General features: G+C 38.1%; 1 protein-coding gene across 1 annotated transcript; it reads right to left on the bottom strand.

The window, feature by feature from the left end:
• LOC113107809 (rabenosyn-5-like) lies at window positions 1-20,561 on the bottom strand. The gene is made up of 12 exons (XM_026270535.1): window positions 20,403-20,561; window positions 19,315-19,571; window positions 16,907-17,038; window positions 15,203-15,303; window positions 6,563-6,608; window positions 6,318-6,479; window positions 4,753-5,006; window positions 3,867-3,937; window positions 3,654-3,740; window positions 3,456-3,558; window positions 3,198-3,302; window positions 1-2,194 (listed from the first exon to the last, which is right to left on the bottom strand). The coding sequence occupies exons 2-12, from the start codon at window positions 19,475-19,477 to the stop codon at window positions 1,208-1,210; spliced, it is 2,211 nt and encodes a 736-aa protein (XP_026126320.1). The 5' UTR covers window positions 19,478-19,571; window positions 20,403-20,561; the 3' UTR covers window positions 1-1,207.
• Between the last annotated feature and the right edge of the window lie 4,699 nt (window positions 20,562-25,260).

The following is a 25,260-nucleotide window of genomic DNA, read 5'->3' as shown; positions in this document are numbered from 1 at the left end:
TTTTCATTCAGTGAATTTTATTAATTAAAAAAAAAACCTTAACAAAAAGCATTACATTCAGCCAGTCTGTTCTCTGTACAGGAAAGTCTTGAGTCAATAGAAGATAGAAGTCACCAGTTTTGATGTCTTTTTGTAGGACTGATAAAACATGCTAGAAAAATCCAGGAGATTTTACATACAAATGGTACAGTTTTTGCAAAGCTATTTAGAGACACAGCAGGCAATTATATTTACTAATGCCAACTGCTCCGGGTTTGTGTTCACGGTGTGTGTGTGTTCACTGCTGAGTGTGTGCACTTTGGATGGGTTAAAAGCAGAGCACGAATTCTGAGTATGGGTCACCATACTTGGCCATATGTCACGTCACTTCACTAACTTTATGCCTACACTGGTTTCCATAACATTTGATGTATTTGTATAATTGCTATGTCATTTAGATGCAACAGAAAATAAGTACTTCTAAGTGGATAAAACAATTTATACAAACTCCAAAACAGACATCGTTTTCATTGTACAAGCCCCAAAAAAAAAAAAAAACATAATTATTGATTCTTGGGTGAACAATCGGTTTAGTATTACAGATTTGCTGAATCAGATTTCAGATATTGTTTTTGACAGCATCAACTTAAATTGTATGGACAAACATAGTTGAAACATTCTTTCCCTTCCTTTTCCAAAGTGAAAATAAAATACAATGGTTTGGAACGGCGAGTAATTAGTGAAAAAACTTTTTCATGTTTGAGTGAACTATCCCTTTGATGTTTCAAAGATAGAATCACAGGAAATCAGTGTTTCCATTTAGTAAAGTGCTGGTTAAACATCCTAAAGTTAAAATTCTAGAGCAAAATGTATTCTGAATCAAAGTAGATATGAGGATGAAATACTGACTTTGCTGAACAGAAAATTATGTACTTCAGATATTTCAACCACTTATAAAACCTACCTATTTATTTGACTTGAAACTACATAATGTAAGTAAAAAATATTTGAGTATTTAGCAATGCCAAGACTCACTGTATTTTATTTTTATTATTCAATTACAAATTTAAAGAAATGAAAAAGATGTTCAGTTGTTCTGATCATGAACTGTCCTACTTCTATGCATTCTTGCATAGAATATCTGTTTTATATTTTTGTGTAATGCTTACATTGTTATTTGTAACCGAAAACAAGCCCTATCAATTACAAAACGAGTTTGTGATGGCCACTATTTTTTATTTTCCTGCTCTTGTAGTGTTTGTTGCAGCTCCTTTAGGTTCTCAGACAAAAGCTCCACTTCATCAGAACGTCCGTTTAGCTTGGCGTCAAAGATATATGACCGGATATTATCGATCTGTTGTAGAAGTAGCTCTTCCTCAATCGTGTCATCAACTGCTGTGCCATCTTCATCAACTTCTTCATCAAATGGATTGGTTGAGGCAGCTGGAATCTCATCAGAAGCCTCTTTAAAAGGGTTACCTCCATCTTCATAATCTTCATCTTCAAATGGATTTCTAGGTGACTTTACTTTAGCTGTATCTGTATCTTCCACTTCATCATTTTCTTCCTCAAACGGGTTGTACACTTTCCTTAAATTTGCGGTCTGAGAGTTTGTTGGTTCTTCCTTATCAGGAGAGAAATGCTCCTCATCAAAGGGGTTTCTGGTGGGTGGAGTTGGTGTATGTTTATCTCTTAGCCTCTCTAAGGGAGGAGAGTTTCCTAATAGAAGTGATAAAGACTTAGGAGAAGATTTGATTGGAAGCCCTGTCTCTTCAAAGTCACCTTCGACCTCTTCTCTTTTCAGAACATTTTCTCGTTCTCTGAAATCCAAGGTGGGGTTTTTTGATTGGTTCCTGTTCTCGAGCTCTCTTTGCTGCAGATGTTCGATTTGTTTCTGCTGTAACCTCTGTGAAAGCTGCATGGCTCGACTGGTCTGCTGAGCGTCAAACTCATCCTGCAGCTGCCGCAGATTTTCCTCCAGCATGGCCACTTCATCAGTGCGGTTTGCAAAGCGTGCCTGCCGTAAGAACGACTCTATGTTTTTGATCTGTTGCAGGAGAGGGTCATCCAGCTCAGAGTGAGTATGAAGAGTGTCTGATTGTGGCAGCCAGCCACCAGCTTTGGTAATGCGTGGACCGGAAACATTTTCATTTGCACCGAAGGCCACTCGGTCATGATCATTTTCCATTCTACGTTTTTGTGCCTCCAGACCTGCCTAGATTATGTAAGACAAGACAAGAGTTACATTATGACCTGGAAAAATCATTTAATCAGACCAACTTACTATCCCGCTATTTTAGAATCATTTTGTGTAAGTACTTAATTAACCAAGTGCTATTGAACAAGAACTTATAAATTCTTTGCCTCTTGATTATTTTTTTATTTTTTTTTGGTGTAACAATACGGAAAAAGACAACACATACTGTGCATTTAATCTACAATATACCCAATGAATAACTCACTGGAAAGCATGCATGGATCGCTTGTTTTTTGTGTTTCTTTTCAGGTTAGTTTTCACGTAGATGCTTTAAAATGTACCTGTCCCCCTTTTCCTTTCTAATCCTTATTAGCAATGTTGGTCATGGTCTGTTGAAAGATATTTGTTGAAGCATTTACAATTTTAAAGTGACTTTTAATAATTTATTGTTGAAGGGCGAGAAGAACAATGTCAAAGTTTTCTTAATGAAAATACTTTTTATTGTGTTCATATTGCAAACCTTTAATTGCTTATTAAAGTTTATCGTAAGTTGCTCGTTATATGAGCATACATATAGGGCATAATTCATATATATTGCAAGGATATATATGGCTGTAATTCTGCAGCCTTCTAGGTCTTTCCTGATTAATATTCTTTACCATATAAACACAATCTTCTTTGCTTCATTGGGTAAACAGTCAGAACACAATAGATTTAGATAAAACTGATTCTACAACCCACAATAAAAGTAGTGCCCTCAGAATACAACCTTTCAGCAGACAAAATCAGAGATATTAAACTGTTGTAGAAAAGTTTCCTAGGAACTTAAAGCTCTAAAGCTGAGAAACAAGGAAGAATACTCAGATGGGTAACGTGACACACAATTCAAGCTCAAAAGGTTTTGGAGTTGAGACATCAGAATCACCAATGATTCAATAAGGTTTTTGTCAAATAAAGAAAACTGTTTAGCAAATTAGATTTATATGAGAAAAAGAAAATGATCATGTTGTCATTTATTCACCTGTCTCTCCTGCTGAGCCTTTTTCTCCTGCTCCTCTCTTCTCTTCTTTTTAAGCTCCTCATATTTCTCCTTGGTGGGGAGCGACGTCAGACCTAACAGTTTCTCCTACGGGTACAAGAACGTAAGAGTACTGAACGGATAATTTGAGTTTCTACCCTTACAGATTTTAATTTAATTTTAATTCAATTTAATATAGTTTTACCCATAAGTGTGTAAACCTCTCAGCATAATTGTAAAGATGTATATATAAAATTTCACCTGAATAAAAAGTGTAGCTGTGTAGCGCACCATCCTTTGCAGCTGCAGGGCTTTGGGGTGAGGCTGGACCTCATCTTTTAGTCCGAGTGTGAGTATCTTCTTACTAGTGCCAAAAACCCCCCACAGAAATGCTTTCTGTGAATCCTGATTTAGAAATGTACATCACGTCACAGTATGTGTCTTTAGTCTGTTGCCTACCTCAGAACGTCAATGAGCTCATAGTATTTCTGTATCTCCATCCTTAGTGCAGCAGCACTCTCTAGATTACAGGTTGTCTCCCCAGCACTACACATTACAGAGAAAACGTCAGAGTCTGGCAATGTTTGGGATATGGCACCAAACATTTAAATATCATTAAAGAAGTGAACAAATGTACATTTGTAGTGCATTTCTTTCGGCTTGAGGGCTTACTTGAGAGACTCTGCCATGCGCGTGTACTCTGGAGCCTTAGCTTCAACTTTCTCCATACACGTCCTTAACCTCTGCACAGCAAAAACAAACAATAGTATGACTAAAGACTACGCTTTATATTATGAGCTACCATCACTACAATACATAGCTCCAAGCAGCAATCATCAGGGTCCAATCATCAAGCTCTAATGGCCCATGTGGGTGTGGAGGTGAATCTTGAAAGGTACAGAAGTTTATATAGAAACAATTTACAAAAAAACATGCTATTCTGAAGAGACATAAAAAAGATATTAATTAATGTGCAATAGTTTGAGTTATTCAGGATTTTTGTACAGCATGATCTAATATGTATTATGAAAATGTATAATTTGTTATATTAAACTATGGGGTGCATGAGACATTACTGGTCATTAAATGTTTAATTACACCAAACAGTAAGGGTAAAGACTGTGTTACTCATGAATGTTAAACACATCTCTGCATTCGCTCAAACCGATTTGCTAAAATCAAAACATGGATAGTGATAGAGGAGCATTAGCAATTGTAATTGCCAATTGTGCAATAACTCACAAAGTGGCTAATATAATAAATAACAACGCCATCCAAACTCATGTTGACAAGACAAAATAATAAATAATACAATTTAGCAAGTAGCATATTAATTCTAACTAGTAAGACTCTTTCTTTTTATCTCTTTTAGTGTGTGAGAGAGAAAATAAACGGCATAAAGAGAGCAGATTTCCATTGAAAACATCAAGAAGTCGTCTCCCAAAACATTCACTTCTGATAAACAAAGATGTAATGAATGTAATTTACATATTTGTTTACTCTATGATAAAATTAAGCACAATGTTTAACAAAAAATGCTTGATTCTAAAGTTTGTACCTCGTAGAGTTTGACGATATCAGGCACGTGGTCTTTTTCCTCCAGTTTGTGCTGCTGCCGGAGTAGTGCCTCCATGCAGTGATGGCAACAACGTACACGGTCCTCATCTTTCTCCTCCAACACAGATGTGACAGATGAGATGCTGTTAATAGAGCCACGGCGAGAGGTGTGCTGCATCACTGGGTCTGCAGATCCAGGAGACCCACTCTGGCCTGGAGCCCACACGGCCTCCCTGGTCCCACTAGTTAATTTATCTGAAAGCACATAACAGTTCGTCCTGAATATCTGACTACCTGCTCAAGATAACCAACCAGTAGTTAAATACAAGTAATTCATTGGCAAAAAAAAAAAACACTACTTTCCCCAAGACCCCCCAATTTGTTACATTTATGCGTATTAGAGTAGCATATTGTCAGGGTTTCTGCAGGTTTTATGAAGTCATTTTTATTTTAATTTTAGATCTTTCAAATATCTTTTTAAGACAAATTAAATCTTAAGGGATGAATTAAAGGGACCAGAATAAGTAAAAATGTTCTCTCAATGTAAATGTCTATGGAGCACAAAATAAAATTTGTATTAGCAGCACTTAATGCCATGACTGCTCCAATTCAAATCGTTAATTTGTTGAAGGCTAAAAAGGAAGGGTAAGTAATTTGGTTTAAAAATCCCTTTTTGTTATGTTGGTTGGAAAGTCTCTTCACATCCCGATAGTGATGTCAGGATCATAAACAAACAGGTTGATTCAGTACACCAGTACATCTAACTGAATCATTTGTAATACTTTGCATCACGTGTCAGCAATCAATTTACTGGTCTATCAAATGTTTCTGACACTTTGACTCTAAAGTAATTTATTCTAAAGTCTAGTGATATCTGATTTGCTAACTTTTCTTTAAGATTAACTGCTCTAACCAGTTTGCAATTGGGATAGAAGTTGTTCTTGAAGCAACAATACACTGAACTAAGAACAGTCTCTTTCAGTAATATTCGAAATACTGAGAACCGATGAGTGTGTGGATACTATAAATGTAATGCCTGGAATCTGACTGAGGAGACAAAATGTGATGTATAAACAAATCATACAAGAAATATGTTTATGACTTGATTATTTAATGTGGTGGGGAATACTGAGACTATTATAATAGCCGAAAGTAGCAAATGGATATTTAAACAAACTTAAAGACAAGGGGGTATGACTCTGACTAACGTTTGATATATTTAATGTTTTACAAAACCAATGTACAAAAGCACTAAATCCCCATTTTAGGTACCACGAGTTACTGTGTCAGATATATCACTTTACTCACATGTGAAATGAACTTCCTGAAAGAACTGCTTCACAGAAATCAATTGGACCTCCCATCTTTACTGTATAGACTCTCCCAAATCAGTAACATATTGGACAGTCAGAATGCTGTCTTGTATCTGACAATTGCAGTATACAGAAAGGCAACTCACTATTTTTTTTCTTTTTGAAAAAAAAAAGGACAAAGAATTTACTGAAGAAAATCTTAATGTATAGTACTTTCCACTCGATCTATCATATCTACACACGTGTAACTCACATGCCAGTGGCAGAGGAATAAACTCTGTGCACTTTCTGCACATAATGGACCCACAGAGTCTGCAATGGTGGCGGCGGTTGCGGATATTGAATTTGCCCCCACAATCAGGGCAAAATGGCACATCCTGATCATTCACCCACGATACCACCGACTTCTCAAGTGCTGAGAAAAAGTTGCATAGTAGTCACATTTTAAGTCATTATTTAAACAGTACAAAGCACATGTGTGACATTTTGTTCACATACATCTTATTTGCGCTGCATCCATGTTGGTTCTGTCAAAGGATGTAAGCTGGCAATGAAAAGCAAAGTAGTAATGTGAAAAAATTATCAAATGGACAGTTCAATTTAAAATTTAGTCCTTTTATCTAAATTTATCAGATTGTTAAACTTTAAGAACAAAAAATTCTACTTGAGGCGGGCTGTAGATTAATGTTAACATATGTGGCGCTGCTGGAGGCAGGCTGTAAATTAGTGTAAACCTGTCGCGCTGCTGGAGGCGGGCTGCAGATTAATGTAAACGTGTGTCGCGCTGCTGGAGGCGGGCTGTAGATTAATGTAAACCTGTGTCGCGCTGCTGGAGGCGGGCTGTAGATTAATGTAAACCTGTGTCGCGCTGCTGGAGGCGGGCTGTAGATTAATGTAAACGTGTGTCGCGCTGCTGGAGGTGGGCTGTAGATTAATGTAAACCTGTGTCGCGCTGCTGGAGGCGGGCTGTAGATTAATGTAAACGTGTGTCGCGCTGCTGGAGGTGGGCTGTAGATTAATGTAAACGTGTGTCGCGCTGCTGGAGGCGGGCTGTAGATTAATGTAAACGTGTGTCGCGCTGCTGGAGGCGGGCTGTAGATTAATGTAAACCTGTGTCGCGCTGCTGGAGGCGGGCTGTAGATTAATGTAAACCTGTGTCGCGCTGCTGGAGGCGGGCTGTAGATTAATGTAAACCTGTGTCGCGCTGCTGGAGGCGGGCTGTAGATTAATGTAAACCTGTGTCGCGCTGCTGGAGGCGGGCTGTAGATTAATGTAAACCTGTGTCGCGCTGCTGGAGGCGGGCTGTAGATTAATGTAAACCTGTGTCGCGCTGCTGGAGGCGGGCTGTAGATTAATGTAAACCTGTGTCGCGCTGCTGGAGGCGGGCTGTAGATTAATGTAAACCTGTGTCGCGCTGCTGGAGGCGGGCTGTAGATTAATGTAAACGTGTGTCGCGCTGCTGGAGGCGGGCTGTAGATTAATGTAAACCTGTGTCGCGCTGCTGGAGGCGGGCTGTAGATTAATGTAAACGTGTGTCGCGCTGCTGGAGGCGGGCTGTAGATTAATGTAAACGTGTGTCGCGCTGCTGGAGGCGGGCTGTAGATTAATGTAAACGTGTGTCGCGCTGCTGGAGGCGGGCTGTAGATTAATGTAAACCTGTGTCGCGCTGCTGGAGGCGGGCTGTAGATTAATGTAAACCTGTGTCGCGCTGCTGGAGGCGGGCTGTAGATTAATGTAAACCTGTGTCGCGCTGCTGGAGGCAGGCTGTAGATTAATGTAAACCTGTGTCGCGCTGCTTTAGGCGGGCTGTAGATTAATGTAAACGTGTGTCGCACTGCTGGAGGCGGGGTGTAGATTAATGTAAACGTGTGTCGCGCTGCTGGAGGCAGGGTGTAGATTAATGTAAACGTGTGTCGCGCTGCTGAAGGAGGGGTGTAGATTAATGTAAACGTGTGTCGTGCTGCTGGAGGTGGGGTGTAGATTAGTGTATACGTGTCGGGCTGCTGGAGGCGGGGTGTAGATTAATGTTAACATGTCGCGCTGCTGGAGGCAGGCTGTAGATTAATGTAAACATGTCGCGCTGCTGGAGGTGGGTGTAGATTAGTGTAAACGTGTGTCGCGCTGCTGGAGGCGGGCTGTAGATTAGTGGAGGGGGGCTTTAGATAAGTGTAAACGTGTCGCGCTGCTGAAGGCGGGTGTAGATTAATGTAAACGTGTCACGTTGGAGGCAGGGTGTAGATTAATGTAAAAGTGTCGTGCTGCTGGAGGCGGGGTGTAGATTAATGTAAACATGTCACGCTGCTGGAGGCGGGATGTAGATTAATGTTAACGTGTTGCGCTGCTGGAGGCGGGGTGTAGATTAATGTAAATGTGTCGGGATGCTGGATGCAGGGTGTAGATTAATGTAAACATGTCACACTGCTGGAGGCGGGGTGTAGATTAATGTAAACGTGTCACGATATTGGAGGCAGGGTGTAGATTAGTGTAAACATGTCGCGCTGCTGGAGGCGGGATGTAGATTAATGTTAACGTGTTGCGCTGCTGGAGGCGGGGTGGAGATTAATGTTAACGTGTTGCGCTGCTGGAGGCGGTGTGTAGATTAATGTAAATGTGTCGCGATGCTGGATGCAGGGTGTAGATTAATGTAAACATGTGTCGCGCTGCTGGAGGTGGGGTGTAGGTTAATATACCATAATTCCTCAAATAAAAACCGTTAGTCAAATAAACGCCGGGCCTCCTACATTGGCCGGGGGCGTGGTCAACAAAGACAATTAAAGGCCGGTCTTAAATAAAGGCCTGGGGAAAATTTGGGCAGCAGAGCCAGATAACGAACGTACACACCCACCCACTGCCAGAGCGTTTCTCGTTCTCGAGTCAAGAACCAGTTGCATCGTTTTTGGATCACCAGTACACGCAACCAAGAAGCGTTTATGTCGTATAATTATGTGATATTTCGTGTAATCTGAAAAGTCAGTTTTGACTTTAAAATCAATTACTGACAAAGCAAGTTTGAAGAGAATTTACCTAAGCAAGTCATTTATAGTTAGTCAAACTGTTATGTTTATTGATAGTTTCCTAAATAATTTCATAATTGTAATATTTTCTAAACACAATAAAGTTTCTTTGAGTACTGAGGTTTTTTACAGCCCATAGTAACACAACAACAGAGATTAAGTACTGTAAAAACAAAAGCCATGCACATGCACTATGCTTGGCAAAACATTCATGTTTGTTTTCCTACACTTGTTTATAGAGGTCGACCGATGTATCAGTTTTGCCGATTAATCGGCACTGATAGCTGATTGCTGGAAATATTGGCAAAAATACATGCCAATAGTTTTTCCAGATTGCATCTGTTGCTGAAGAGGCTGAGAAGCTCATCTGTGATTATACAGCATGAGAGCGACCTCTAGAGACCAATTCACTTTATTGGGGCATACTTCCTGTTGGCCTTCTGTAGCTAATCATAGCTCCATGTAGCTGTTTTTATTTTATATTTTTTCTCTATAATCTTTCTTACTATCACTGTCTGTTTGTATGTTTTTTAAATTGTAAAATATAACTTAATTCACAACATATTTCTGATATTACCGATCAATCTTATCAGATTAACTTTGATCGTTCACTCTTCCGTGACTGCAGCACACCTGCAAAGCGTTAGCACTCGTTAGCTTGTCATTAGCGTTTTCTTTTCTCCTCTCCTCTCCTCTCTCACGCTGCAGTTTTCCACAAGTTCATCAAACAACCGCAGTAAGAATATTTCATCAAGCACGGTGAGTAATGGCTTCTCCTACAATTGTTATTTGCACCTCTTGCCACATGTACAGTTTATCTATCTCTGTCGCTGATGAGGGATTCACATGTGATAAATGCAGGGAAACAGTTAGGCTGACAGAGAAGATTTCAGAATTAGAGACACGCATCCAAACTTTAATTGAGGACAGTAAGAATGTTAGGGCTCTAGATATGGCTTTGGATGCGTCTAGCTCAGGGATTCCTGTACATTGTCCGGTTCCAGCAGAGCCCCTGCAGCAGGGCAACTGGGTGACGGTGAGGCAGCGTAGTCGTGGGTCAAAACACCGCTCTTCTGTTCCGATCAAAACATTAAACAGGCTCTCCCCACTCAGTGATGCACCCACTGAGAAACCTGATGAAAGTGCTCTAGTTATTGGCGATTCTATTGTACGGAACGTGAATATAGAGACACCAGCCACCATAGTCAAATGTTTACCGGGAGCCAGAGCGCCTGACATCTTGGCAAATTTAAAAGTGCTGGCTAATGCTAAACGTAAATACAGTAAGATTGTTATTCATGCCGGCGCTAATGATGTTCGACTTCGCCAGTCGGAGATCACTAAAAATAACTTTAAAGAGGTGTGTGAACTTGCAAGCACGATGTCAGACACTGTAATATGCTCTGGTCCCCTCCCTGCTTACCGTGGTGACGAGATGCATAGCAGATTGTCATCACTCAATGGCTGGATGTCTAAGTGGTGCCCACAGAATAACATAGGTTATATAGACAATTGGACGAGCTTTTGGGGCAGACCTGACCTGTTTAAAAGAGATGGTCTTCATCCCTCCTGGGGTGGCGCCACTCTTCTGTCTAGAAATATGGCAAATAGTCTTAGTGTTTATACTTGACTAACTGGGGCCCAGGTCAGGAAGCAGACAGACTGGCTAAACCGACCGTCTGCTAGCTGCCTCCCGTCACAGAGGTCAGTTAATTCTCAGCACATAGAGACTCTTTCACCTAGATATCACACTATAGAGACTGTGTCTGTTCCCCGAACTAGAAAATACAAAAAACGTCCAAACCAAGTTAAGGTTAACAATTTAATTGAGGTTCAACAAATAAAAAACAAATGCAATATGGATAAACAAATGATAAAGATTGGCTTATTGAATATCAGATCCATTTCTACGAAAACACTTTTTGTAAATAATATGATAACTGATCATAATATAGATGTGCTCTGCTTGACAGAAACCTGGCTAAAACCTGATGATTACATTATTTTAAATGAGTCCACCCCCCAAGATTATTGTTATAAACACGAGCCGCGTCTAAAAGGCAAAGGGGGAGGAGTTGCTTCAATTTATAATAACGTTTTCAGGATTTCTCAGAGGGCAGGCTTCAAGTATAACTCGTTTGAAGTAATGGTGCTTCATATAACATTATCCAGAGAAACCAATGTTAATGATAAATCCCCTGTTATGTTTGTACTGGCTACTGTATACAGGCCACCAGGGCACCATACAGACTTTATTAAAGAGTTTGGTGATTTTACATCCGAGTTAGTTCTGGCTGCAGATAAAGTCTTAATAGTTGGTGATTTTAATATCCATGTCGATAATGAAAAAGATGCATTGGGATCAGCATTTATAGACATTCTGAACTCTATTGGTGTTAGACAACATGTTTCAGGACCTACTCATTGTCGAAATCATACTCTAGATTTAATACTGTCACATGGAATTGATGTTGATAGTGTTGAAATTATTCAGCAAAGTGATGATATCTCAGATCATTATTTAGTTCTGTGTAAACTTCATATAGCCAAAATTGTAAATTCTACTTCTTGTTACAAGTATCGAAGAACCATCACTTTTACCACAAAAGACTGCTTTTTAAGTTATCTTCCTGATGTATCCGAATTCCTAAGCATATCCAAAACCTCAGAACAACTTGATGATGTAACAGAAACTATGGACTCTCTCTTTTCTAGCACTTTAAATACAGTTGCTCCTTTACGATTAAGAAAGGTTAAGGAAAACATTTTGACACCATGGTATAATGAGCATACTTGCACCCTAAAGAGAGCAGCCCGAAAAATGGAGCGCAGCTGGAGGAAAACAAAACTAGAGGTATTTCGTATTGCTTGGCGGGAAAGTAGCATATCCTACAGAAAAGCATTAAAAACTGCTAGATCTGATTACTTTTCTTCTCTTTTAGAAGAAAACAAACATAACCCCAGGTATTTATTCAATACAGTGGCTAAATTAACGAAAAATAAAGCCTCAACAAGTGTTGACATTTCCCAACACCACAGCAGTAATGACTTTATGAACTACTTTACTTCTAAAATCGATGCTATTAGAGATAAAATTGCAACCATTCACCCGTCAGCTACAGTTTCGCATCAGACAGTGCACTATAGACCCCCTGAGGAACAGTTCCCCTCATTCTCTACTATAGGAGAGGAAGAATTGTATAAACTTGTTAAATCATCAAAACTTACAACATGTATGTTAGACCCTATACCATCTAAGCTCTTAAAAGAGGTGCTTCCAGAAGTCATAGGTCCTCTTCTGACTATTATTAATTCCTCATTGTCATTAGGATATGTCCCCAAAACCTTAAAACTGGCTGTTATTAAGCCTCTCATAAAAAAGCCACAACTTGACCCCAGAGAACTAGTTAATTATAGACCAATCTCGAATCTCCCTTTTCTGTCCAAGATACTAGAAAAGGTGGTATCCTCACAATTATATTCCTTCTTAGAGAAAAATGGTATATGTGAGGATTTCCAGTCAGGATTTAGACCGTATCATAGTACTGAAACTGCTCTCCTTAGAGTTACAAATGATCTGCTCTTATCATCTGATCGTGGGTGTATCTCTCTATTAGTTTTATTGGATCTTAGTGCTGCGTTTGACACAATTGACCACAACATTCTTTTGCATAGACTTGAACACTTTGTTGGCATCAGTGGAAGTGCATTAGCATGGTTTAAATCGTACTTATATGACCGCCATCAGTTCGTAGCAGTGAATGAAGATGTATCATATCGATCACAAGTGCAGTATGGAGTACCTCAAGGCTCAGTTCTAGGGCCGCTACTCTTCACGCTTTATATGTTACCCTTGGGAGATATCATCAGGAAACATGGTGTTAGCTTTCACTGTTATGCTGATGATACGCAGCTCTATATTTCCTCGCAGCCCGGTGAAACACACCAATTTGAAAATCTAATGGAATCCATAGTCGATATAAAAAATTGGATGACGAGTAATTTCTTACTGCTAAATTCAGAAAAAACAGAGGTGTTAATCATAGGGCCTAAAAACTCTACTTGTAATAACCTAGAACACTGTCTAAGACTTGATGGTTGCTCTGTCAATTCTTCGTCATCAGTTAGGAACCTAGGTGTGCTACTTGATCGCAATCTTTCCTTAGAAAGCCACGTTTCTAGCATTTGTAAAACTGCATTTTTCCATCTCAAAAATATATCTAAATTACGGCCTTTGCTCTCAATGTCAAATGCAGAAATGTTAATCCATGCATTTATGACTTCAAGGTTAGACTATTGTAATGCTTTATTGGGTGGTTGTTCTGCACGCTTGGTAAACAAACTACAGCTAGTCCAAAATGCAGCAGCAAGAGTTCTTACTAGAACCAGGAAGTATGACCATATTAGCCCGGTCCTGTCCACACTGCACTGGCTCCCTATCAAACATCGTATAGATTTTAAAATATTGCTTATTACCTATAAAGCCCTGAATGGTTTAGCACCTCAGTATTTGAATGAGCTCCTTTTACATTATACTCCTCTACGTCCGCTACGTTCTCAAAACTCAGGCAATTTGATAATACCTAGAATATCAAAATCAACTGCGGGCGGCAGATCCTTTTCCTATTTGGCGCCTAAACTCTGGAATAACCTACCTAACATTGTTCGGGAGGCAGACACACTCTTGCAGTTTAAATCTAGATTAAAGACCCATCTCTTTAACCTGGCATACACATAACATACTAATATGCTTTTAATATCCAAATCCGTTAAAGGATTTTTAGGCTGCATTAATTAGGTAAACTGGAACCGGAACACTTCACATAACACCGTACTTTCTACATCATTAGAAGAATGGCATCTACGCTAATATTTGTCTGTTTCTCTCTTGTTCCGAGGTCACCGTGGCCACCAGATCCAGTCTGTGTCCAGATCAGAGGGTCACTGCAGTCACCCGGATCCAGTACGTATCCAGACCAGATGGTGGATCAGCACCTAGAAAGGACCTCTACTGCCCTGAAAGACAGCGGAGACCAGGACAACTAGAGCCCCAGATACAGATCCCCTGTAAAGACCTTGTCTCAGAGGAGCACCAGGACAAGACCACAGGAAACAGATGATTCTTCTGCACAATCTGACTTTGCTGCAGCCTGGAATTGAACTACTGGTTTCGTCTGGTCAGAGGAGAACTGGCCCCCCAACTGAGCCTGGTTTCTCCCAAGGTTTTTTTCTCCATTCTGTCACCGATGGAGTTTCGGTTCCTTGCCGCTGTCGCCTCTGGCTTGCTTAGTTGGGGTAACTTCATCTACATCGATATCATTGACTTGATTGCAAATTAAAACAGACACTATTTCAACTGAACAGAGATGACATAACTGAATTCAATGATGAACTGCCTTTAACTATCATAACTATCATTTTGCATTATTGAGACACTGTTTTCCAAATGAATGTTGTTCAGTGCTTTGGCGCAATGTATTTTGTTTAAAGCACTATATAAATAAAGGTGATTGATTGATTGATAGAGACCGAAATCACTGACAGCACGTGCTGTTTGTTTTGACACATGAGGCTGTGTTCAAGTGTTCTAGAATAGAAGCAATTAAAGTGTGTGAGTATCCATATATATAATCCATGTATATGCAAGTTCATGATATGGTGTAGATCAGTGGTTCTCAAACCTCTCCATGAACTGAAACACCCACTTCAGGTCTTGCAGTCTCCAATAATGAGCTGATGAGTTGAATCAGGTGTGACAGATGAGGGAGACATACAAAATGTTCAGGGCTGGGGGTACTCCAGGACAGGTTTGAGAACAACTGGCGTAGATATTTAAAGATGCCCATCTAGTAGAGTCTGTTAAATTTTGAAGTTGCTTCTGTTAACATTAGTAAATGAACGATCTTTAATTATCAATATAAAATTAATATGAATAGTTTTTGTTCAATATCCATTTTAGAAGCTATTCTAAAATAGGTTGATGAATCGTTATCCACCAGTGTGGTCTAACCTATCAGTATCGGTTTTAAATCAATTATCGGTTGACCTCTACTTGCTTAGAGTATATCAACAATCATATAAGATGCAACTGATATTACTAGGAGCATAATAGAAAAATATTCACCTTTTCCAGTCGTATAATGGATTTGTTGACTTCAATAACATAATGATCAATTCTTGCAGCTCTTTGCTTCTTGAAAAAATCCAAGTGACTGCGGGTGGCTCCTATTTTAACAGAAAATATTAACTAGCTTGGAATCTTGGAATATATATATAAATTGTACTCATAGCTTTTTTGTTATTACAGGTCCTTCTCAAAAAATTTGCATATTGTGAAAAAAGTTCATTATTTTCCATAATGTAATGATAAAAATTAAACTTTCATATATTTTAGATTCATTGCACACCAACTGAAATATTTCAAGTCTTTCATTGTTTTAATACTGATGATTTTGGCATACAGCTCACGAAAACCCAAAATTCCTATCTCAAAAAATTAGCATATCATGAATAGGTTCTCTAAACGAGCTATTAACCTAATCATCTGAATCAACTAATTAACTCTAAACACCTGCAAAAGATTCCTGAGGCTTTTAAAAACTCCCAGCCTGGTTCATTACTCAAAACCGCAATCATGGGTAAGACTGCCGACCTGACTGCTGTCCAGAAGGCCATCATTGACACCCTCAAGCGAGAGGGTAAGACACAGAAAGAAATTTCTGAACGAATAGGCTGTTCCCAGAGTGCTGTATCAAGGCACCTCAGTGGGAAGTCTGTGGGAAGGAAAAAGTGTGGCAAAAAATGCTGCACAACGTGAAGAGGTGACCGGACCCTGAGGAAGATTGTGGAGAAGGACCGATTCCAGACCTTGGGGGACCTGCGGAAGCAGTGGACTGAGTCTGAAGTAGAAACATCCAGAGCCACCGTGCACAGGCGTGTGCAGGAAATGGGCTACAGAGAAGCAGCACTGGACTGTTGCTCAGTGGTTAAAAAAACTTATTTCAGATGAAAGCACATTTTTCATGTCATTCGGAAATCAAGGTGCCAGAGTCTGGGGGAACACTGGGTAGAAGGAAATGCCAAAATGCCTTAAGTCCAGTGTCAAGTACCCACAGTCAGTGATAGTCTGGGGTGCCATGTCAGCTGCTGGTGTTGGACCACTGTGTTTTATCAAGGGCAGGGTCAATTCAGCTAGTTATCAGGAGATTTTGGAGCACTTCATGCTTCCATCTGCTGAAAAGCTTTATGGAGATGAAGATTTCGTTTTTCAGCACGACCTGGCACCTGCTCACAGTGCCAAAACCACTGGTAAATGGTTTACTGACCATGGTATTACTGTGCTCAATTGGCCTGCCAGCTCTCCTGACCTGAACCCCATAGAGAATCTGTGGGATATTGTGAAGAGAAAGTTGAGAGACGCAAGACCCAACACTCTGGATGAGCTTAAGGCCGCATTGAAGCAGTCATTTCTGCAAAAGGATTCCCGACCAAGTATTGAGTGCATAACTGAACATAATTATTTGAAGGCTGACTTTTTCTATATTAAAAACACTTTTCTTTTATTGGTCGGATGAAATATGCTAATTGTTTGAGATAGGAATTTTGGGTTTTCATGAGCTGTATGCCAAAATCATCAGTATTAAAACAATAAAAGATTGTAGACCTGAAATATTTCAGTTGGTGTGCAATGAATCTAAAATATATGAAAGTTTAATTTTTATCATTACATTATGGAAAATAATGAACTTTTATCACAATATGCTAATGCTTTGAGAAGGACCTGTATAATAATTTTTTATCTGTAGTAATTTGGTAGTAAGAATCTTACCGAGCTCCTGCGGCTCCCACATGTAGGGGTCCACTCCTCCATAATAAAACGATTCATAACTGCTGTCTGTCCGCTCATCTCCATCCCGCTTTAACAGCTTGTCTGTGGCTTTCTTTGCCTTTTGCACCAGGCCTGAGAAAACAACATGAAAATTGCTTAATAACTGAACACGTCGGTTCCTTCACCTGTCCTTTGTACCTCATCTAACACACCTGATAAGGGCTGGGGGTCCCTAGGACTGGAATTGAGAACAACTGTTTGTCTAGAAGATGAATCAGCTCATGCTGCCCAAATACATTACCTTTTGCATTGGTCTTGGTCCTCATGCTTTGATTGTATATGAAACAACAAGCTTATAGCATGTCCCCATTTACTATGCCTCAGGTCATGAACTGTTTTAGATGGATGCTGAGGCTTTTTAGGTTGGGTACGATATGCTATCTCTGGTCCAGTTTATACTGGCTTCCATGGCTGCAGAGCACTGTGTTTTCCTGCCAAATGGCAACCCAGTGTGTCAAAATTCGATTGGCAGCAGTGTGACCACATAGGCCTTGGCTATGTACTGATGACAGAATTTGGCACTTGGTGGTAAGGAACATATATAACATACATTTGCAACACAGAAGCAAGCTATTTTCTTAAAAAAAAAAAAAGACATCCACTTTGTTAGCGGTTACAGGTAACCAGAAGAATATCAAAGTCCATTAAACTGTTAAACTATTTGTGCTGCAAACCAGTGTGTTTAAGATTATGATAATAATTTTGCAATATCACACGACATAACAGACTGTTCTTGATCGATTAACTGAATACAATTTCTTTTAAAGGGGTCATATGATGCGATTTAAATGTTTTCTTTCTCTTTGGAGTGTTACAAGCTTTTGGTGCATAAAGAAAATCTGTAAAGTTGCAAAGACTAAAGTCTCAAAAACAAAGAGATATTCTTTATCAAAGTTAAGATTCGTCCACACACCCCTAAAATGTGTTTCAGAAGGCGGGGCATAGAGGAGAAACAATAATGTACAGTATGTGGAAAATAATGTTTTTTTTTGTTTGTTTTTTTTACCATTGTGACGAGTGGGGCGGGGCTGAGAGCCGTGGGAACGGAGCGAGGCCGGTGAAGTGACTGGAAATGAACGACACCTGCGAAACTCACCGGTCTCACGTCCCACGGAGGAGATCGGAAGGATACAAAAGAGGAGCGACGACAGTAAAGGACGAGAGAGGACCAGGCCTGGAGTTTATTTTGTGTTTGATTTTGTTTGTGCATGACAGTCGTCCGCGAGGGGCTGTCGCGCTGTTTTGTATTTATTTTATCATTAAAGCTTCATTTTGATTGTCTGCCGGTTCCTGTCTCCTCCTTCCCGTGACGATGAAGCTTTACCGTTACAACCATAAACCGCATAAACACATTTCATTTCACCAAATAATGTTCTTTTTAGACAGCATCATATGACCCCTTTAAATAAGCATGAATAAACTACCGAGTAAGCCCTTGGAAATTATAACAATAAATTGTATTATTTGTCCTGTGTTTTATTAACCTGCATCTAGGGCTGGGCGATAAGATTCCAATTAAAATATCAAGTAGATAAATATGATAAGCTCTGGACAGTTTTACTCAATATGGATTGATCTAACAGTCTATCACACAGCATAGTTAAAACAGCTAGTCAGTGCACGTCGCTATTAAGCCTGAATATTGTGTGTCCCTGTGTGAACCAGCGTAACAGTTTCGTCTACTACACAAACACATTTAACACTTGTGATGAAAGATCTTCACGGCAAATCGCCAATAGTGTTATGAAAGGAATATATTACATCGGTTTACTAAATACTTTTCAACGATGATAATGTTTTGTGAGCAGAAGAGACTTATTTTAAAAACATTAAAAATCTTACTGATCTAAACGTTTGAACGCTAGTCAAAATACATCAATGTATGCTAGGCTATACATCAATGTGCATTTATATAATTATTATATACAGTTAAATCAATTGAAACATAATCATGATAGTTGCACTGTAAGTCAATCTCGTGCACTTTATACCAATGAGCAACTACATACAAGTCACACCTGCTCAATAAAAGAAGCTTTACTCAAAGCCTCAAATAATTTTCACTGCCTTTATTTTAGACAAACTTCTTGCAGTACTTGGGTATTGCACAATGGCTGATGGGTAAACTGAACACGTGCACTCCCTACGGACGGGAATAGATGGCAGACTAAACTGCGTGTGAAGTCCACTTCGTATGGCACTTTTGATCGGATGGAACACCTTTTATCACTTTTATCACTGTGACACCTTTACACATTTATCTCTGTGACACAGGAGACACCCTATTCATGTTTATTTCCCTGAGTAATAGAATGTGAGAAATGGCAATCAATCCTATTCCAGCTTACTTTTCAGCTGACCACCAACGTGCCGGTTGTCACCAGAGTGTTCGTCTTCATAGTGGCCTTGTAGTTGGTAGAACGACTGGAGGTCCTTCAAACAGAGAGGACACAGGAAGCCCTCCTTCACCTCAGGTGAGTCCTCTAATGAGGGCGGGTAGATGGAGGCCATAAGATGGGTTTGGATGTGAGCGGCTGGATCCAATGCTTCTCAGTTTATGAAGCACCTGTGTGACAGCACCAGCCATGCCAGATCCTCTCCATCACTCAAACAACCATACATGCAAAATATATTAATGTGACTTCTTAAAATAAAACACATTTACATCATGTTAAATATTCGTTATATATCCTGTTATACAGTATCAAGTTAAACATTCATGTTAAAAGAGTACCCAAGGTATTTCCAAAAAATGAAGATTTTATAAAAACAGACACACTTGCCTGCATATTAAATGCTTATTGTTATTGTCTACATATTCAGTATTAAGCATTAAGTAACATTATCAACAACCCTGAAATATGAATGCATGGTTTATCTGTCAATCAAATGCATGTACATTAATATAGCGTCATTGGTTCAATTCATTTATAACAATGCAATAAAGTAGCATCATTAAAACTGGCATGATCTAATGGTCAAGAGTAGAATGTATTCATAATTTAAAGTTAACCAAAATGGACAAATGAGTATAAAAATATTAATTCATGGAACTTAATCAAATGTTACATCTTTGTTGTAAAGCGTTACTAGTCACACAAAAATCATAAGCCCCATCACAAACCCTAGCTTAAATCTAGACCGGTTTCTAATGCTAAAACCTTTAAAATCACATATATGTGTTTTCTGCTTGGATCAGCACCTGTGAACATCAGAACAAGTGATGCACTGGATTTCATAAAGGCTGGACAGTGTTAGTGTCGAAATGGATACCTTACTCTATTTATTTATTTTTTATTGTGTGCCTAAAATCAAATCAATCAAATAAACAAATGTGCAGTCTGTCCTCTATTGTAAACATGTTTGCTTGTCTGTTAGTTTGACAGCAGGACTAACTTAAATCACACTGCACTGAGAAAGGAATACGTTTAGCTACCTTTTTCCTCAGCGATGGGCTTTCACATCCTTAACAACCTCTTAACAGAGATATCGAAATTAAACGCGCTTTAAATGAACAGTAAAGCGTTGATCAGAAAGACCATTGTGTGACTCGGCTTGTAAGGCGTGATCAGGAACACTGATCGTCATGTCAAAATAAAAGTCCTCTCAATGTATAAACGTCTTGCTGAATTTACTGTATTCTCTTCTTCTTCTTCTTCTTCTTCTTCTTCTTCTTCTTCTTCTTCTGCTTCTTCTTCTTCTCTCTTTATATGGGTTTTACATTATAAAATGTTTATTTAACTTAGTTTAGCATTTTAAACGTGTTTAATTATTATTAATATAATAATAATAATAATAATAATAATTCTCATTATTCTCATTATTCTCATTATTATTATTATCAACATAGCTGAAAAAAAAATGCTTGACTGGTCTTCATAGCTGGACATAGCTACTTTGCATGCTGATTTCAGCCTTTTAGACTTGCACTCTACCTAACAATAGCTTCTCTAATCTTTTTGTAATCTATCTATTTGTTTTCTTTTTATTTATTATACAATTAACAAAGGGAAAAGTTCTCTAACACTAGCTTGCTCTATATTTGTTTTTATATTGTATCTGTTTTATTTTTATTATATGATAAAAAAATAAAATAAATAAAAACTTGCTATGTGTACTGTGTTAAGCTAACTGACACTTGTTAACTAGCACGTGTATATCATGTATCTTTTGTTGATTTTGATTACTTCCATTGTCCTCATTTGTAAGTCGCTTTGGATAAAAGCATCTGCCAAATGAATAAATGTAATGTAATGCATTGCTAGGAATTGATTTGGGCAACTTCAAAGGCAATTTTTTCTGCATTTTTCTGCAACCAAACTTTTTAAATAGTTGTGTTCGGTCAAATATTGTCCTCCTAGCTAAACATACATCAATGGAAAGCTGGCCCAGGGTTCACAAATCATGGGAAATTTTACTTGAGCCTAAAAAGTGCATGTCATCATCTCGGAGAAGGGAAAGGCGCTGACATGCAAGCACTACATCTTACAATCTTGTCTGATTTCACTTATTACTACCCAGCACAAAACTGGTTCCATACAGAGATTATAAAATCTTGTGAAGGCATTGGGTTGTAACCCTGTCTCAGTGTGTCTGAACTTCTTTTTAAACAAATGCTCAGTGTTGCTGATGCTCAGATATTCATGGCAAAACAATTACATTCATATGAGTCTAAGTGTTTCTTAAAAAATTATTTGAAGACTAATGAGGATGTTTCAGCCTCATGTCTTTGGGAAACTTGTAAAGTAGTGTTAAGAAGCCATATTATCACATATGAATCATCTGTGAAGAGGCAGAAGTGTAGACGTTTGTCCGGGATAGAAACTATACTTTTATATTTAGAACAAGTGCTTTCCAAATCTAAATCTTTGTGATCATAACACTATTCTTAAATTAAAATATGAATACAACTCGTTCTTGAGTGATCAGGTTTCTAATGTGTTAACTCAAACAGAAGCAGTTTGATCTGGGAGACAGGGAAACAAGCTTCTTGCCAATCAAATATGAGGCTACAGCCTTTTATACAAATAAAATATATTTTCTTATATATTAACTATTTATACTGTACATTAAATTTCTTAATGTATATAACATAAAGAGAATAATATATTGTGTTAATATATTACATTATATTACATGCATAAGGAACTGCCGCTTTTCACACATTGAAAAATATGTGACAATGAATTTACTTATATATTGTAATGTAATTGTATAATCAATAAATACACTTCATAATGTATAAACTCAAAAAAAAAAAAAAAAAAAAAAAAACAACTCAGGAAACTGTATTTTAAAGACATTCCAAATAGGCATTACATATCTTTATTTAAAAAAAGGGTTTAAACAATTTTTTTTTATTTATTATTATTTATTTTTTTTTGCTTGTTTGATGAACCATAAACAATTTTTACACATGCAAATGTGGAACAGTCCTTAAGACATATATGGTTTGTAGGCAGGAGAAAATTAATGTCACAATTCCATTAACTCAGGTTATCAAAGAGACCTTTCTACTGACTCTGAAAAACATCAGAAGAAAGATGCCCAGGTCTCTGATCACCTGTGTGAACATGTCATCGTCCTGCTGCAGATGTGGCCAGAACAATAAACTCCAATGTCCGTAATGTAAGATGCCTAAGACGGTGTTAAAGGATGCAGGAAGGACAGCTGATTGTCCTTCTAATGACAGACCACATGTGACCATATTGTCACGGAACGCACACAAACAGGTAGATCCAAACGCAGTGTTTATTAGGGTAATCCAGAATCATTAATCCAGCCAGGCAAAGGTCAAAATCCATGTAAGCAGTCCAAAATAATAAACACGAACATAAGCCAGGGAACATGACATAACAGGGTGACATTAAACAAGGACTCCATAACAATGACAGAAACAAACAGGGTATATATAGGCAGGTGCAAACAATGCGAGTGGGAACAGCTGTTTGCGATACGGGGAAGTGAGATCTCTAGTTGACACCCAGGGATACACCAACCAGGCACTGTGACACATATGCAACCTCAGATTAGTTTAAAACTTGCATGTGTCTTGGTGGAAGAGTGACATAAAATCTCACTGCTCAACTTTTTGTCCAGAACCTTGTCATTTCTAGACTGGTCTATTGCAATCCTCTTCTGGCTGGATTTTCATCATGTGCAATCAAACATCATCTGTGAGCACCTGTCTGCATCTTAATAATACTAAAATCTATGCTTTTGCTGTACCTTAATCAGTCCCTGTTCTAACTTGTACTAATCAAAAAAATGTCTGAACCAATGTCGCTTAGGCTAAAAGTATCTGCTAAATGAATAAATGTAGGGTGAATTGCATTTGTAGGGTGTATGTGGGACATTTTTGCATTTCAGATTTCTGTGACATATTGCGATATGTAACCAAAACATTGAACATTATTTGAGAGGTGATGTGATTTTGAACACATTAGGCAGTGTCCCTCTTTAGGGCAATTCACCTAAATGTAATTTTTGACTTGATATTGACCCCTGTTCTGTTCAGGTGCTCTTTATCATCTTTTATGATTGGTTCATCAAATGTGTGTAAACTTTTATGTCAGTTTTGTTGAATCATTTTATTTGTATTCAAGTATTTACACACAATAACAAACTTGATGGAAAGTGGGAGGAAATGTATTTATTTAATTATTGCTGTGTTTAAATGTACATAAATATGGACCAATGAATGTTTGAATGTGTTCACCAATATGGAAACCCATGAATTAATCTTGTGCAAGAGAGATTAATTACATGTTTCAATAAAGCTAATACATATTATATTTATGTATCAATATATAGCCATACATGGACCAGGCATATATTGCAGTATTTGAAAAAAAAAAAAATGTAACAAAGGATGTTTTAATACAATTCTTTACTCATGCCAAAACCATTGATTGGAAGCACTTCTTCGCTCCTTTTCTAGCAATCAGTTTGCTCTTATAATCTATTTAGAATGATAGTGATTTTAACTGACTAGTACTCATTCACACTGTCAAATGTGCTGCTGATATGATTAGTCAATTAATGTTAGCTGGTTATTTTGTGTCAGGATAAAAAAATCAGGATATATATATATATATATATATATATATATATATATATATATATATATATATATATATATTTTTTTTTTTTTTTTTTTAGAAGTTACTTTTTTGGCCAGTTAAGATTTTAGCAATTATTTAAAATGCATCTGATCACTACACAACAAACTAGAAACAATGTGAGTGAACACCGCAACAGCTGAAGCTGCAAACTTTGCAAAACACAAAATGTATGTCACTGCCAAAAAAGTTGCCCATGACTGCACTAAGGTATAGTCATTCCTGTTAATTCAAAACATCTTAGTTTCACTGAAGCCATTAAGAAACTAAAATTATCCATTGAAAAGTGGAGAGGTCTTATGTTGTCTTGAATTGGTCAATGCTACTAAAATTGGTCTCTCTGCCTCAATTTGTCTTTCTTTTTCAGAAGCTGACAATATATTAGCTTCATTCTTTTTCAGACAGCTAGATTATTTTGCCATTTATTAGGGAATATAGAGCACATTGAATCTCTAAGGTCCACACACAGAAGCCTAAGGGGATGACTGGTATAGCACTACCAGTTTTTCTAAATTATTACTGGGCTCTTAATGCCAGGGCTATGATGTTCTGGCAGAGCAGAGATCAAGATGCGAATACTGGGTCTGGAGTGTCTCCTCAGTGACTGTAAGCTTAGTTATGTTTCAGTATAGCTCCCTTGCAGCTGTTCTTTTTTTAATATATATAATTATGTATCCTTGAGGAATTCCCAGTGCCAGATTTATTTATTTAGTTTTTGTGCTCAGCTCCATTCAAATTTTTAAGAAAATTTTAAAAGGGCTACTAAGAATATTGCATGTCCTTCAGTGAACCTGCCCAAATGTGGTAATCATAAATTTCTGCCTGACCAGAAAGGTAAGTTATTTTCTCTGTGGAGGTGACCTTGGTAAAGGATTTTTATAAAGATGATAAATTTTCCAGTTTTGACCAGTTGCAAAACATCTTTCCCAATCTCATTTTTTTCTAATACTTCTAGGTATCTGGATTTTGGATGAACATATTTCTTTGAATAAAATAGTAATAATTATAATAACAATATAACACCAGGCTTTTGTGTCTTATCAACAGGGTTGATAAATAACATTTTATCCCAAAAGGAAACAAATTATAAGTAAGTATGATCAATACAAGTGGATCAAGCCACTGATCAGATTGATTCTTGTCCGATTCGGTCTTAGCTGTCAGACCAACTCT

This window comes from Carassius auratus, chromosome 8 (genome assembly GCF_003368295.1).
Source record: "Carassius auratus strain Wakin chromosome 8, ASM336829v1, whole genome shotgun sequence".
Taxonomy (NCBI): domain Eukaryota; kingdom Metazoa; phylum Chordata; class Actinopteri; order Cypriniformes; family Cyprinidae; genus Carassius; species Carassius auratus.
The sequence above is the reverse complement of the archived record's forward strand: the minus strand, read 5'-3'. Positions and strand labels throughout refer to the sequence as shown.

What these genes read in the sequence shown, in the direction of transcription:
- LOC113107809 (XM_026270535.1), bottom strand. Translation starts at nt 19,477, where the DNA reads ATGGCCTCCATCTACCCGCCCTCATTAGAGGACTCACCTGAGGTGAAG. An exon ending in CGTTGGTGGTCAGCTGAAAA is followed by an intron (nt 17,039 to 19,314) that starts GTAAGCTGGAAT and finishes TTGTTTTCTCAG; the next exon opens with GCCTGGTGCAAAAGGCAAAG. An exon ending in CGCATGGCAGAGTCTCTCAA is followed by an intron (nt 3,741 to 3,866) that starts GTAAGCCCTCAA and finishes TGTAATGTGTAG; the next exon opens with TGCTGGGGAGACAACCTGTA.